The following is a 15,322-nucleotide window of genomic DNA, read 5'->3' as shown; positions in this document are numbered from 1 at the left end:
AATCAATGATATGAATATGAGATGTTATATTACTTTATACTGGATGAGAAATATGTATAAAGTCTAATCCCGTCTTTCGAATAAAGGTCAATTTCGATTCAATCTCACCATCAGCCCTATCACGATGTCTTTGAGGATGTTTCCTACATGGCCGGTGTGGTGGTGCGTCGTTGTCGCGATGGCCAAATGTTCTAAATTGCAGCGTGTGGTCCAAGGTAGCAGCGGTTGTCTCGCCTCCCACGGCGAAAGTCGCGTATGGACTTATTTCATATACATCTGTTTCAAAATAAAATTAACATTGAAGACGATGATGATATTTTTTGAAATTTCTAAGAAAAATTAGTACCTTTACAAGAAAATAATCCCCCACACGTAACTGGTTGTTAGGCAGTCGTAAGTAATTGGTTTCGTAGCAAAAAATCTGAACGAGATTATAGTTATTGTAAAAAGAAAAAGTAATCTTCACAAGTAACTGTTACGCACCATTGGATTAGTAAGAGGCCGAAAGTATGGTGTCATAATTACAGTCGATTACACATTAGGTTACCCTACATGGGTCTTTATGCCGCAGGGAAATATTGGCTAAGGTCGTTTGACTTAGTATATAGGTTGCTAATAAATATATTAGCAATTACTTAAAGATTTTATGTGAAAAGAACACAGTAAGATTTGTGAAGTAGGTACTAAAGATGTTTATCCTAATAAGAAAATTACATTTCACTTAAATTTAGATAATTTTGTACTAAATTACATGCATAAATTAAATATTGAGCACAGGTTGCTCTAAAAGACTTCAGTTTCTTTTTAAATGTATTGATGCTGTTACAAGTTCTAAAAAGTCAAAGTAACAAAATTAAACATTAATTAACATTAAAGCAGTCCAGAGATTTATCAATAGTTAAATAGCTTGATCTTAAAATGTAGGTCGACGTGAAGCTAAGCTAAAGTGGAGGAGAGACATCTAGAATTCCAGACAATCGCTTCCATTCAGTCTTGCAGTATTTAACTGTCAGCTGTGAAGAATACATCCATATTAACTAGCACATTCTGTATTAAAAATGCGCGGAACGACGAATTATTTCTATTTGAACAGCGATGTTCAGATTGTTCAGTCGACTTCATGTCAGGGTAACCTGTATCTATATGCCACGGTGATAGGGGCGAGTTTGTAATGAATATCGTGTCTCAACATTTTTGATCGATCTGTTATTTCAAGAATCCGTATCTACATTACATCTTTACGCTTCTGGATCTAGATTCTATTTCCAGTATACAATACAATTCCCTCTCATACATAGTATGTGGTGAACACAGATGAGGAATACGTGTCAAAAAGCTATTGCGCATCTCAGAAGTGAAAAAGGTAGCCTGTGAATTGGACGTAATTTACAGAAAAATAGAACAGAATAGAACGTCCGGTCGCATAAAAAAGAAATAAAGGAAACAGGAAAGTAATAAGAAAAAGAGAGACAAAGATAAAAACACTTACCAGAAGCGGGTGATAACTTGTCATGTTTGTAGTCGTGCTGACAATTTCTCATGTTCTGCTGCTCCGGACACACGGACTTGTCGGTGCTGGCTGCCGAGTGACTACACCGACGGGTCTCGTCATCCGGAGGTCCACTGCACGGGAACAGTGTACTGTGGAATTCATTCCTGGAGTTCTAATCTATTACCTTGTACGAGTAAGGTTCTGGTCTGTAAAGTTTATATTCTGTTGCGTTGCTTTATCTGACTATATATTTTTTATTTATTTTTTAATTATGCGTTGCATAGTTGTCTTGTTTGGAAGCTTTGAGAGGTACTAGTAATAGCTAAGCTTGTTCATTTGTGCCAAAGCCTGGTATCTTTACTGGTGACAACAATAATCAAATACCTCTAGTATTCATAATCCTCACCTCCTTTTAGCAAGTAAGACCAGAAGGAGAGCTGTAACAGCCAAAGCCGCCAGCGCAGCGAAAGCCACTGAAACTGCTCCTAGCACGTGTTCATCGTCAGATGTATTGCCAGTAGTTATCACTTGCCCACCTTCTGATTGGAAAGCCACAGGTCTACGGAGACGCTCTGTTGGTAATTTGAAAGGCATTTCAGGAATGAGTTTTTCACGTGTAAAACGACTGATAGAGAAAACGTGGAGAGTAGATAGTAGAGAAGCTAGAATGATAATAGATGTAATTTCGCTGCTTCTTCCAACTTGGTAAATAAAGTTAGTATACATAATCAGAATTGATTTTTCTTCTTCGTGTTGACTTAGCTAAATGGCATATTGAGATACAGCAGTTTTGACTGCACCAGGTCTCCCAGCAGGATGGTCAGCCTAGAAGGCCAGAAATCGTTAGCTCTGTGTCTCCACACAAGTACAAAGAGCTATTTGTGTAGCCCCACCGCACTAAATTGCTTTTGCAATGATCAGCCTGTGTCCTTTGAATTTAAACATAACTTATGAAACTAGACTATTTATGTTAGCTCTGAGTACGTTCTTGTAAATATTTTGGTAAATTATATAGTAAATCTTTACATATTACAAAAAATTTTGTCGCTTTTCTCTACCTGTCTGTATAAACGCGATAAACTCCATAACTATCGGGCGGATTTTTGTACGGATTTCACAATAGATAGTGTGATTCCCGAGGAAGGTTAAGGTGTGTAATTTATTGTGGTTTTACCCGATCGAAGCCGAGACGGGTCACTAGTTAATAATATTACTTACCACCTGAATGCGTGGTAGTGGCTGCGTACAGTATAGCTTGGTGCCGACTAGATTCTGTGGCGGTCCATAAACGAAGACTGTACCACGCACCCGCAGTTAGTCCGCTAATAACCACCTACAAATTTTCATAACTGTTAAAATTAATTTTAAAATATGCATATTGAAATTAGTTAGCCAGGATTTGATAAATTCTCTGAGATATTGACCTACCTATGAGTTACGAGTCTGTAAATATGTATACACAGATATTGCAATATATTTAAGCTTGAATTTTTGTACCTTACAGGTATCTAAACCTATAAGTACGTAAGTACTTTATTGCGATAACTGTAGATAAACTACCTAGTTTCAGACAAATTTTGGTGCAATAATGTGTTTTTACTTACTTAAAAAATAAAGTATCTCTGTGGTCTCGCAACTAACAAAAGGTTTTACTCATATTGTCGTGAACGCTAAACTTTCGTGTTCAAAACAAAACTTCACTGAAACACCTGGAACCATGTTGATTATTTGTACAAAAAAGTTTTATTATTCGTCCCCTAGCGACAGAATTTCGTATGGAATTCAAATAAAGGTTTCAATTTGCACCTTGTTTTCGTGGGATTGGAATGTAACCTCAAATTTAAGGAGTCCTGAAATTTTGGAATGAAATTTAGGACCAACTCATTTGAAATCGATTTGTCTTTTTTCCATAAATGGTTGGGACTTAGGTAGGCTTTTTATTTTATTTTTAACTTGTAATATGGCATGAAATATTCCACCTGACTGACGGATACAGGAAAGAGGAAGGCCTAGGACTAGATGGTCGGACGACATCAATAAGTCCGACAAAGAATGGCAAGGGAACACAAAGGATAGGAATGCGTGGAAGAAGTTAGGGGAGGCTTTTGCCCAGCAGTGGGACTCAAACAGCTAATAAAAAAAATGGCATGTAATTTTTGTTTATGGCTGCAATAAAGATTATTTATTTTATGTTTTAAACAAAACTAGGTAGTAGATTTCAAAAGAATCTTCAATGGTAAAATATGTATGAAAATTGGCAACTATAAATGACTAGTTATTTCATTAGGTGGGTGTACCGACCGACTTATAGTCTGCCAAGCCGAGCGCCGCATCGCACTGCTCGGTGAGCATATATGGCAATGCGCTCTTTGTTCCTGTGGGTTCTGCATATTCTACCTTGACTTACTTCTCGATGATGATGCAGTGAAGTCAGGTCAGCTTCTCTCCAAGTAGCGGCGCCGCCCGCGTCAGCTCGCCTCCACTGCAGCCTGACGAGCCGAGCGCCGCACCGCACTGCTCGGCGAGCATCCACTGCCAATGCACTGCTGTTGCTCCACACTGCTGCTTCTGCACCTTCTTCTTGGTTATCCGGCTCCCCTCCACCTTCCCATACTAACACTGCCCGACATAATACAATAATACAACACCAAGACACAAGCAGTACCTAGCTAATAAATATGTGTGAATTGAATAGTACCTAAGTAAGATTTGTTTTGGGTATTGTCACTGGTTTACTTGTTACAGTATGATTAGACTGCTTTCTTTGAGCTCAAAGATAGAAAGAAATGCGACATTTCTGCATCGATTCACCATCTAAGTGAATAGCAGAATCCAAATTTAATTTAGATTTTTATCACAATTTCTTTCTCATAATTTTCAAAAATGGAAATTCATAGGTTGGTTTCGAAAACTGATTTTGATGTAAAACTTCCGGGACAGAACTGTTCAACTGAATGATTAAATGGTTCGATTCCTTTGTGTTAATTATTAGAGTGAAAACTTAATTATTAGGTAGATAAGAGATAGATAGATAATTTTAACAAATGTTAAACAAATATTTTAGTAACTAACTGACCTGGTGGTTTGGTTCTAACTAACAATGGGACAGAGGGCGGCGAAGGCCCAGCTCTCGAATGGGCGACTGCCCTCACAGAGTAGGTCACGCCACAGGACAAAGCCCTAAGGACTACGCTAGCTGCCTCCCCACCAGCCTCTAGTCTTCTTTCTTCCTCTCCTCTCGTACTGGCCGGCTCTATGCCTTCGCCGGAGTCATCTCTTACACGGACCCACCAGATTGTGAAACCTAAAATGTATTTTTTGTTGTCTTTTCTCTTATTACGAGCAGTTAGAAATATCTCTCTTTTCGAGCTTGCTTATTTGAAACTTAGATAAAACAAATAGCCGCATAAATTTTGTTTTTGTAATGTAAATAATAGCAACCGACGTGAAAATTAAAAGTTTTTCTTTAGAAGCATCTTTTGTAATCGAAGTGTGAAATTAATGCAATGTAAGAAATGCGAGTGAGAGTTAATTTTATAGGTGGTCACAACACAACCGAAATAAGTTTTATATGTTTGATGTGATTACCGTGTGGCGGCGCGGCAGGATGGTGTGTGATCCGCCACGTCAACTTCGCTTCTTTATGTGAAGCGTGGTCTAAGTTGAGAGCGGGCGCGGATGGCGGAGCGGCGCACTCTACGCGGTACGTTACTTCTTCTGAACCAAATGCGTTGCGCGCTGAACATGTGTAGTTACCGCTCGTTGACGCATCAACTTCTAATAGAAACATATTATATATTTAGTAAATTGGTATCCTTTTTTCTGAAAGTGGCAGGTATTTCTTCAGAATTGTGTTTACCATAAATTGCGAGATGACCATGAGGAGTAAGATGTGTCCTAGGGTCGTGGGTCACCGCTCTGTCTCCTCTTAACCAACGGGACCTAGGTGCTGGTTCCCCCCGAGAAACACAGGCTAGCCGTAGTGAATGGCCACACCGTACTCGAGTCCACACGCCAAATGAGAGAAGCCTTGCTCCTGCTATTAAAATGATACCATATTCAATTGTATTTCAGTAACAAAGATGTCAATTTCATAAAATGTTGTTTTCACTCATAAAGAAATCGTCAAGAGATAAGCTATTGTAAAAATAGGTTATGTATTTACTTACCCCTTGGTGTTGTGGTGGCAGGCTGTGGAGCCGACGGTTCTCCTTCGCCAGCCGCTGAGTGGGCTGCGACCCAAGCTTCATATGTAGCTCCTTCAGACAGGGACCTTAATTCAGTTGACCCTCCAAGACCCACTAAAGCATCTCCGTTCTCAGCTTGTACGGTAGTTGTTTGTGGTGGTCTCTCCCTAAAAAATAGAGCTATAGTATCGGAGAGATCTACTTTTTTATAAACAACGTTAAAACATTCCCAAAAAAATGTTGCTTTATTATTATTTATCTTTATTTTTAAAAAGTATCAAAAATAATGATAACAGCTACTGAATAATAAGACATACCTTCCCAATTCTCTATAAAATATGGTATAATATAAGATTGGTCCATTTGCTCTACTTGGGGGCAGCCAGCTTACAGCTAGTGAAGTTACAGATGTTGCTACCACCTTTACCGCTGCAGGTGGACCCGGGACTGCAAAATTTATTTTTATTGTCAATTCATACGTAAAATACTTTATCACAATGATATAAAACATGCCAAAATACTATAATGTACATAGAATTCAAACAAAGGTACATAGAATTCAATAGCAGAACATCTGTATCAATTAAAACTTACCGTCCTGTTGTGTGGTACAATGTATAGAATGAGCGGGTACTCCATCGCCTGCGGCAGTGTACGCGAGGGCTTGCACTGTGTAATTGGTGTGTGGTCTAAGTGCAAGCAGTAGTGTCTCGACGCCCGCTACACGCTTCACTTCAGCACCAAGCCCTGTGCCTGTACTACCACCGCCTCGCACTTCCCATTCCAGCCAATCTGTCGCTGCCAACAAACAACTGCCATCACTCAGCTTGGAGTAACTAATTTTACAAAATTTTAACTAATGTGTGAAATGTTGTGATCCACAACGAAAATATTTTTAGTAAAATAGTTGGTCATAATGCTTGACATTTACAATAAGGCACTTTAATTTGTTCATATCGTGAAAGTCATTAACTTGTACCACCTGATAAAAATAAATAAAATTCACAACTGTGCTGTTTTTGCTTTGTGTTCCCTCGCATTTTCCCGAGGGGCCAAACGGATGCAAAGTTTCCACGGGTACACTCGCGCCAATTATGTTAGCATCGTGAAATTTAATTGTTTCCCTTTGAAAAATATAGCTTTTACTATTTTGTATTTTTAAATTGTATACGAATGTAAGTTGAACAAAAACGATTGAGAATTTCTCGCACCCACTCTGATTTATTTTGCATCTGTGACAATCGAACGTTTTATTACAAAGTTGGTTATAAAGGAAAACATTTTGAAGTTTTCTGATTTTATAACCGGACTGTCTGACGTCAACCCCTCTTTAGAAATTCTGTTGTTGATGCCTTGATTGCCTCGTACAAATTCCACGTCCACTGTAAAATTATTAGTATAATTTTAAAGTAACCATGGAAACAGCACTCACTATGTTGGGGGCGGTACAGCAGTTTGTAGCCGAGCAGCGCACCGTGGTGCGCGTGCGCCGGCGGCGGGGACCACTCCACCTTCATACTCTGTGGTGACACTGCGCGGCATCGCACTGCGCGTGGGCCCTCCAATGGTACTACATCCAGATTATTATTATAAGGCTACAAGGCTACACATTTGCTGAACAAACTTTACATATTACTGAGTGACGAAAATCCAATATTCCCGTGCTCAATTGCATCTGAAAACCAGTGCCCTGTTTTTTTGTGTGTAGATTACGCATTTAGATACTACCTACTTCTATCACACATTTTTTAAATATGTATATCGTGTAATTTTATTTTTAACGATTTTACTTAACTTTAAACTATTGTAATTCTTTTGATGTGAATAAATGTCTAATCTATCAATCAAAAAGCGCGTGCTCCGACGTGCATCGTTGTTTTCCATAGATTTTGACATTATCGTTCGTTCCTATGCATCGAAACTTTATACAATTTCTACGTACTTTTGTGCATGCATTTAGTAAGTATGGAGTACCTACTAATTCCATGCTTTTGTGTTATTCCGTCGACGGATATCAACGTGATGGAGCGCGACTGATTAATGGGGACAGGCTAGAAGTGGTTCTAAAAGAATCCTTACCACTCTCTTGCGTCAAAGTATTGACAGGTGACGTTGCAGGACCAGCGCCTGCGCTGTTGAACGCTCTCACACTCACTGAGTACCTGTGATTTAAATAATAATTGACAAAACAAGGACAAAGTTAGGTACATCTATATATACCCAGGAGTATTTCAAGGATCTACATAAATGGCCAAACTGTGTGTGCACAAGGTACTTGCTACTTAGTAAAATAGAGTAATAACAAGTTATTTGAGCGTTTCCCAGTTGTTCGCTTTCCTACTTTTCCTCATACAGTCTTTGGCATCTCAACTTACCTTGTATAATGTTCCAATCCTTCTATCGTATACTTGTTGATCAGTCCCCTGACAGTAGCAAACTCCATGCCCACATTAGCGCCACCGGAGAGGGAGCCGTCAGCGGACGGCCACCACCAGACGGTGTAGCCTAGCAATTCGCCGTTCCATGATGATGACGGAGGTGCCTATGACAATAGGTTTACAGTGTGTTATTTTTTTACACTGGTCAAATTTCTCTGTTTCTCCTAACGTTTAGCCGCAAGCCTGAGAGAGAATGCCTTTAGCCTTATATACACGATCCTCGTCCCGGACATGATAGATGGATTTTTATCTAGATATGTATTGTTACAAGAATTTGTCCCATATCACAAAGACTCGAACTTGCTTTGTAGCTATAAAAATCTATATATGTTGTCTGTGTTTATTTATTTAATACGTTTAATACGTCGTTTAATTATTTAGAACCTGCGATTCTATCTGTGTCCCTTCAGTAGTCAATCATCAGTCAGGAATCAGTAGGTATTCCCTCATTTAAACAATGTAAAAAGTATGATAGGAAACGATTAAAATCACCCAAAACCTTGGCTTCGAAGAGCATAGTTAAAATTTGACTCGTAGTTTGTGAAATATGCTACGAAGTGCTTAATATAAACAACTAGGTTTCAAATGTTAAAATAAAAACATGCGCTGGCAAAGGAAATTAAAATGATCTACACACTGTGTCAGTCTCATAGTTCAAGCTTAGCTGATATTAATTTCTCGGTACTATATAAATTAAACCTCAATTTTAGCCTGAACCGACTTCATTCATTATGTGGAAGATTTTTCTTTAGATTTAATTAAATATTGTGATTTTAAAAGGATTTTATTAAACATAACTATTTCGTTTAATTAGATTTAATTTATCTTGGAGTGAAAAGCAATAGTAGGTTTGATCGACTCAATTCCCATACGAGGTATTTGGTGCTAGTTTGAATCTTTCGATTACTTATGGCAAACACACTATTTTTCATTTCAAATTTAAGATCAAGCAAACATAAGTCGGAAATTGTAGATTTTTGTCTTCTTAGTATACTTCTATATAGAAATTCAAATTAATTGCGCATTATAAATAAATAAATAAATATATTAGGACAAATCACACAGATTGAGCTGGCCCCAAAGTAAGTTCGAGACTTGTGTTATGGGATACTAACTCAACGATACTATATTTTATAACAAATACATATACAGATAAACATCCAAGACCCGGGACAATCAGAAAAAGATCATTTTCCATCATGACCCGACCGGGGATCGAACCTGGGACCTCTCGGTTCAGTGGCAAGAACTTTACCACTGCGCCACCGAGGTCGTCAGTCTCTTATTATCTGTCTTACTTTTAATTTGCCATATAAATTCATAGATCTAATTGAAGTCAAAATACAATGGCGACCGTAAATCGAAATGAAGTAGGAGAGCCGACACTCAAATAATGAGAAAAAGGCTAGAATAAGAGAGCTACTACTCAGAAGATATTACCCACCTGCCAGGCCAGCTCTATCGTGGATGGTCGAGGAGCAGAAGCCCTCAGGCTTATAGGCGCCCTTGCTGGTGGTTCATGAAGCGTCAGGGCAAGTAATGCTCTCGTGTGGACTGATGCAAACTGGGCTGTCACCGTCCTGGCTCGTACTAGGTATGCTGTAGCTGGTTCTAAACTCGATATCGTTGCTTCTTCCGTCCTGTTCGAAATTTATATTTTTTTATATCTGGACAGCTCTTTATAAAATAACATAAATTTAGTCTGGCAAGACGCACTATGCTCAGGATCTTGTGACATGGTTATTTGCCTACAGCCTAGACTAAAAGGAACTTACTCTGTATTGTATGATTCCATAGGATATGCGGAAACCGACACATTATGTGTGTCAGCGTCTCTCCAGGAATCTGCGCCACTGGCATCATGTCGCCGGTACTGTAGGACGTAGCCCAATACAGGGGAGTTGCCGTCATATGGCCGCCGCCATTGGAGGCGGACCGACCGTGAGGTGGTCTCCACCACGCGGAAGTTTGATGGCGGTTCAGGGGGTTCTATATAGTAGAAAATATCTATTTATTTGGCAAAGTTTATTCATTTTCTATAGATGTACTTATGCTACGAATAAGTGTATTGTGTACGAATAAAGGTCTCATTGATGGCAAGTATATTGGTGGGGGAAAAAATAAGTATTGTAAAATAATGTATTGGGGTATTAATTCGTAGTTACATTTTTATTGTTCGTATGTAATACAAAAATCAATAAAATGTTGTTGAAATTTCAAAAGTTTGTTTATTTTAAGACAGATAACATATAAAGAGTACCTACTTACTATTAAAAAAATAATAACATACCTTGCACAGCAAGATGTACAAAATGGTCGGACCTCCCGAAGGGATTGGAGGCTTGGCAGCGGTACACCCCGGAGTCCCTCCTGTCAGCCCTCTCTATCATCAGCTCACTGCGCAGGCCCTCCGCACTTCGCGTCTCTGATATGCTCATTCTGATCACAATCGATTGTAGATTTTTACATTTTGCTAGATAATTTAATTACGTGTCAAATAAAAATAATCTAGCAAATAAGTATAAGCAGTAAGGATTATAAAAACATTCCAGGCATATATTGAATAGGTTTTAGTTATGAATTACTCCAATAAATTAGGACTAAACGTAAACTACATAATTCCTCTTCTACTAGAAGACCTATTTTATACTTCATTAATAAATAATTTCCTAATTAACCTATTACTTAAATAATTATAAAAAAGTTTTTTTATTTCAGACCATTTTCCTCAGCGAAATATTTAAAACACTTTAAATGTTAATTTTAAGTACTAAGAAAATATAACATTTTAGTTTAATTAAAAAACTTTTTGAAAATCGTAGAATTTTTATATCCTACTCCAAAAGTAATAAGAACTCGGGAGTATGTTATATGTGGTTTAAAATACGACACTTGGCAAAAGTGCAGAATTTTTGAGAAAGACATTTGGAATTTAGGATACCTTAATAAGTATCCCAGCAAAATTCATTGCTAGGCTAGAAAAATAATAATTTACTTTCCTAGCCAAAAAACGAATTTTGCTTAATATTTATTTACTGTATTGAGATATTTATTCGAAAAATAAATAGATTACTTAATTTAATTATCAGCTCTTGACCTTCTTTCCGCAATTTTGCAATTCATTATTTTCAGATACATTTAGGTTGCATTGTATGAAATACCTTACCTATATTATTTATATTATTTATATTCATACAAGGTAAAGTATTTCATTGTATGAAATACTTTACCTTGTATGAAATAGCTAATATTACCTATAATCGGAGTTCGGTAGGGCCCTGCCCGAGTGGGACCACGCGGTGGACAGCGGGCTGTCCCCCCTCGCCACACACACCAGACGGATGGTCTCCCCTAACTTCGCTGTCACGTTAGCTGATGGCGTCTCGAAACGTGCTGGTTCTGCACAATGTATGTACAATCTATGTACTTTATATTGAAAACTATATAAATATATATTGTAGCTTAACCGGATCTATTATTGAAAAAAACAAATTCAGTAACAGCACAACACATTTACATTTTTCTTTTCCGTAAGAAGGTTTCACAGTCTGTCTGTAAATGGGAAAAATTATAGAACAAAATACTTTTTTATTTGAAACGTAAGATGCAAAAGTAGTCTTATAATATGCCTCCCGGCCAGTATCAATTACCCACACTACCTCGAAACCAAATCAACAAACAGTCGAAGCGCAAACCCGGCCCAAAGCGAGTCAATTTCCGAAAGTCCAGCTCTAACCTATTTTTGAAATCTAAATTCCATTTTATTGATACGGAGTAAGTAAACAAGCGTTGTTTGTTTGATTTTGATGAAAGGCAGAAATGGACGGAACTCAAATTGATGCCAGTACGTTTGACAAAAACGCATATCATATGTATATTTCTAAGTACCTAAAATGAAACTACTGGTTAGTTCCTTCTTAAAATGAAAGTACAAGACTTTTGGCATATCGCATGTCGTCTAGAGAAACTTTACTGAGTAATGCTCAAGAAGTTTATTATACAAAAATATTCCTAAGTTTTACCATATGAGTAAGTAAACTTTGATGAACGGGAAAAAGTTTTTTTTAAATATTTTTATGAGGGAATTTTGTTATTTACTCGCTTTCAAAAGTCAACATTTTCTCAGAATATCACATGCAGTAGTCAAAGCGTCTTTTCGTGGAAAAACAAATTGGCTTTGCAAAGAGCAATCAATGTTCGTGTCGGTTTTATTTCAGTTTTAGAAAAACTGATGTAGGCTCAATTTATATATGTTTTTGACTTGAGTTTTCATGGATTGTTTTGAAAGCTCAGCTTCATTTATGATATATTTTGGAAAATATCAACTAAACATATTTTTGACTTTACATTCAAGTGAAACATAAAATAAGTAAAAAATTGTGGACAATTTAATTTTGAGGTAAATCAATAATGTCTTCAGGAAGTTTCAGTATATACCTGGGATAAAATAGGCTAGCGAGGTTATATAGAGCAAAGATCATACGATAGTCTTTATCTTTACTTATACTTCGATTAGTATGAAACCCATGAAGCAGCTTCAGCATTTTCTTGTGATAGCCCGAGTGCTGTAGGCATCCATAGACAGCGATGACCATTCCACCTCTAGCTGCCCAGGTGGGCTATATGCTTGTGTATATAATATAAATCTGCCTGCTTAGTAGTATATAATATGAATCACACTCACCATTAACATGTATAGTGAGCGTCTTCGACAGCGCAGGTGCCACTCCGTTATCCGCTCGACACCGGTATTTTCCAGAATGTTCCGCCCGGGCCGCTTCAAGCCGCAGCGACCCGTTGCTCAGAACCACTGGGTCCGAAACCCCACCAAGTTGGGTTGTCTCTGCTGAACCTGTATGATAAAACAAATTTTAATATAAGAAATGCCTCTCTTATTTTAATGAATTTTGTGTAAGTCTATGTCTTTGCTTTAGATATTTTCTTTCATTAGTAAAAGTTTAATTGACCGTATTTCTTTTTTGTAATATTGTTATTCCTAAGTTCTGTCATAATTGTAAGTTTTCCTAAAAAATGAATAAAACGGCAGTACATACTCAAGCAGAAACAAAACCGCAACCAAACAACATTAAAACTAAATAAAAACAACAACAAATGGTAATAAACATGATTTAGTAAAGCAAACGTCACCCGAAAATTTAGTCCAGTAAATAGCAGGCGTCGGATGTCCTCGCGCTTCACAGCTCACCGTCAGCGAACCATTTAGCAGCACAGCCGCGTCAGACGGCTCGATTTGCCAATACGGAGGCACTGTGCATGTAAATTATGACTCATAAAATAAAACAAAAGAACTTGTGTTTGTAAACTAGTTTGTTCGACATGTAAAATAAAGAAACTACTCACCTATAATGTTCAAAAATAATTTAGTTTTACTATCCTAGGTCATTTTCAATTAATTATAACTAACTTTGATTTTGAGTTTGTTAGGTCATGACAAGATTCGGTTTATAGAAAATATTTTAATTTATAAACTACCGGCACGTCCCGGCTTCGCTCGGGTAATAACATAATAAAAGATTTGAATTTATAGGAATATATAGGTAGCCAGTAGGCATAAATTCATTAAATGATGTTCACATCATAATATATCTTTCTAAGAAACTGTTATAGTTACCTTTAATAGCTAATTCGGCTGAAGTGTTGGCTTTGCCCGCAGTGTTGGTAACCACGCAGGTGTATACACCGCTGTGCGCAGCCGTCAGGCTTTTGAATATCAACATGCTATAGAATTCCGCCCCTCTCTCGTCTACCTGTTAAACCATTTCTTATTAGACACAAAAAGTAGACTGCTTCTGTATTACAGGTCCTTCTCAACCAACTTATTGCCAGATCCATGAGATCCATGCACTTGATACTACCACAATTATAAGTCCACGTGTACATGTTTCTTTCTTGTATTAATTTTAAATTACTTATATATTTCATGTTATGAAATTATTTTAAGTAGGTATGTATTTATTTTTCGTACATGAAATGTATGTATTACAACAAACAAAAAACTTTACTGAAGATCAAAGTTGACCAAAGAAACTAAGGTTCAATTAATTGATATTTAATAAGTAGGACAAAAAGAAAACTTCTTTTTTTTAATATACGAGTATATGCCGTAGGTATACTTATTTCAATAGCGAACGAAATGACCAAAAAAAATGTTATCAGACAATTTAATACAACTTGACCTTACCTGTAATATACTTGAGATAGGCATCTGGTCTTTTAGCCAGGAGAAGTAGACCGGCATGTCTCCAGAGGTCACACTGCATGTGAGCTGCGCGCGATCACCCGCCCTTAGTCCAGGGGGAAATACCAGAGGGGATATGACGGGGGGAGACACCACGCTTACTTGGACCTGGAAAATGTCTTGAAGTTTATAAATACAATAAGTTTATTTATAGGCTTTTCTCTTTAAAATGTTGAATACTTTTCAGTTGTCATTTAGGTAGGTGGTTAGTGGTCATAGTCGTCGTCTATTTGCATTATATATGGTAGGTACATAAATAAGGAATAAATAAATAAGATAGCAGAACTGTTCTTTTGTAATGTTATATCTTAGGCATTTTATAAAATAAACTTTTCAGTTGTTTTTGATGAAGAAAATAACACTGAAAATCATTAGGTAAAACAGTGTAAAAAGGTACTACCAGCAAATAAATGGGAAAAAGGTGGAGGCCTTTATCCAGTAGGACACAACAACCACTTTACAGGCTTGATAAAAAAAACAAATAAATTAGTACAAAATATAAGAACCTCTCGTTTGGCCAGTTCCCCTCCGGGAGTGAGCACGGAGCAGGTCCAGGCGCCCCGGTCACGGTCGCGGTCCACGTTGCTGATGGTCAGCTGGCCGTCCAGCTGCTGGTACCGGGGGTCTGCGCCCGCGCCGCCTTCCCATTTCACAGACCTGGTATATTCATTTTGACCTCAATGAGATGAAGACGTAATTTGTAACTAACACAGTATGTTTTTTGATTGAAATAGATGAAAATAATAATTATCAAAACTTTATTTTCTCAAAAACAATGCAAAAACAGCTCTAGAATACATGTTCAGGCAAAATAACTATCTTCTTTTATGAAAACACTAGCACACAATATTACTGGTAAAAAATTGTAAGTATATACACTCTGTACAAATTGTTCATATAAAATGGTATATACGGGAATAACACATAGTAGTTTTTATTTCGAAAT

General features: G+C 37.4%; 1 protein-coding gene across 4 annotated transcripts in view; it reads right to left on the bottom strand.

Moving 5' to 3' along the window:
• The window catches only part of LOC128677090 (cell adhesion molecule DSCAML1-like), an 86,100-nt gene that overhangs the window by 2,435 nt on the left and 68,343 nt on the right, over positions 1 to 15,322 (bottom strand). For 2 of the 4 annotated variants that reach the window (XM_053757696.2, XM_053757693.1), the window contains exons 13-35: positions 14,883 to 15,033; positions 14,320 to 14,484; positions 13,750 to 13,885; positions 13,266 to 13,385; positions 12,802 to 12,969; positions 11,372 to 11,516; positions 10,408 to 10,556; positions 9,893 to 10,106; positions 9,562 to 9,757; positions 8,055 to 8,221; positions 7,759 to 7,841; positions 7,112 to 7,249; positions 6,274 to 6,477; positions 5,997 to 6,126; positions 5,662 to 5,846; positions 5,352 to 5,531; positions 5,081 to 5,269; positions 4,569 to 4,796; positions 3,900 to 4,111; positions 2,711 to 2,825; positions 1,899 to 2,064; positions 1,490 to 1,641; positions 109 to 276 (exon numbers count right to left, since the gene is read on the bottom strand). In XM_053757696.2, the coding sequence (XP_053613671.1) occupies positions 109 to 276; positions 1,490 to 1,641; positions 1,899 to 2,064; positions 2,711 to 2,825; positions 3,900 to 4,111; positions 4,569 to 4,796; positions 5,081 to 5,269; positions 5,352 to 5,531; positions 5,662 to 5,846; positions 5,997 to 6,126; positions 6,274 to 6,477; positions 7,112 to 7,249; positions 7,759 to 7,841; positions 8,055 to 8,221; positions 9,562 to 9,757; positions 9,893 to 10,106; positions 10,408 to 10,556; positions 11,372 to 11,516; positions 12,802 to 12,969; positions 13,266 to 13,385; positions 13,750 to 13,885; positions 14,320 to 14,484; positions 14,883 to 15,033 (3,761 nt within the window). The remainder of the gene's footprint in view (positions 1 to 108; positions 277 to 1,489; positions 1,642 to 1,898; positions 2,065 to 2,710; positions 2,826 to 3,899; positions 4,112 to 4,568; positions 4,797 to 5,080; positions 5,270 to 5,351; positions 5,532 to 5,661; positions 5,847 to 5,996; positions 6,127 to 6,273; positions 6,478 to 7,111; positions 7,250 to 7,758; positions 7,842 to 8,054; positions 8,222 to 9,561; positions 9,758 to 9,892; positions 10,107 to 10,407; positions 10,557 to 11,371; positions 11,517 to 12,801; positions 12,970 to 13,265; positions 13,386 to 13,749; positions 13,886 to 14,319; positions 14,485 to 14,882; positions 15,034 to 15,322) is intronic. The other 2 variants (XM_053757695.1, XM_053757694.2) reach the window with 2 other exon arrangements.

The sequence above is a fragment of the Plodia interpunctella genome, chromosome 17, assembly GCF_027563975.2.
Source record: "Plodia interpunctella isolate USDA-ARS_2022_Savannah chromosome 17, ilPloInte3.2, whole genome shotgun sequence".
Classification (NCBI taxonomy): Eukaryota; Metazoa; Arthropoda; class Insecta; order Lepidoptera; family Pyralidae; genus Plodia; species Plodia interpunctella.
Note: the sequence above shows the minus strand (reverse complement) of the source record. Positions and strands in the feature narration are given on the sequence as shown.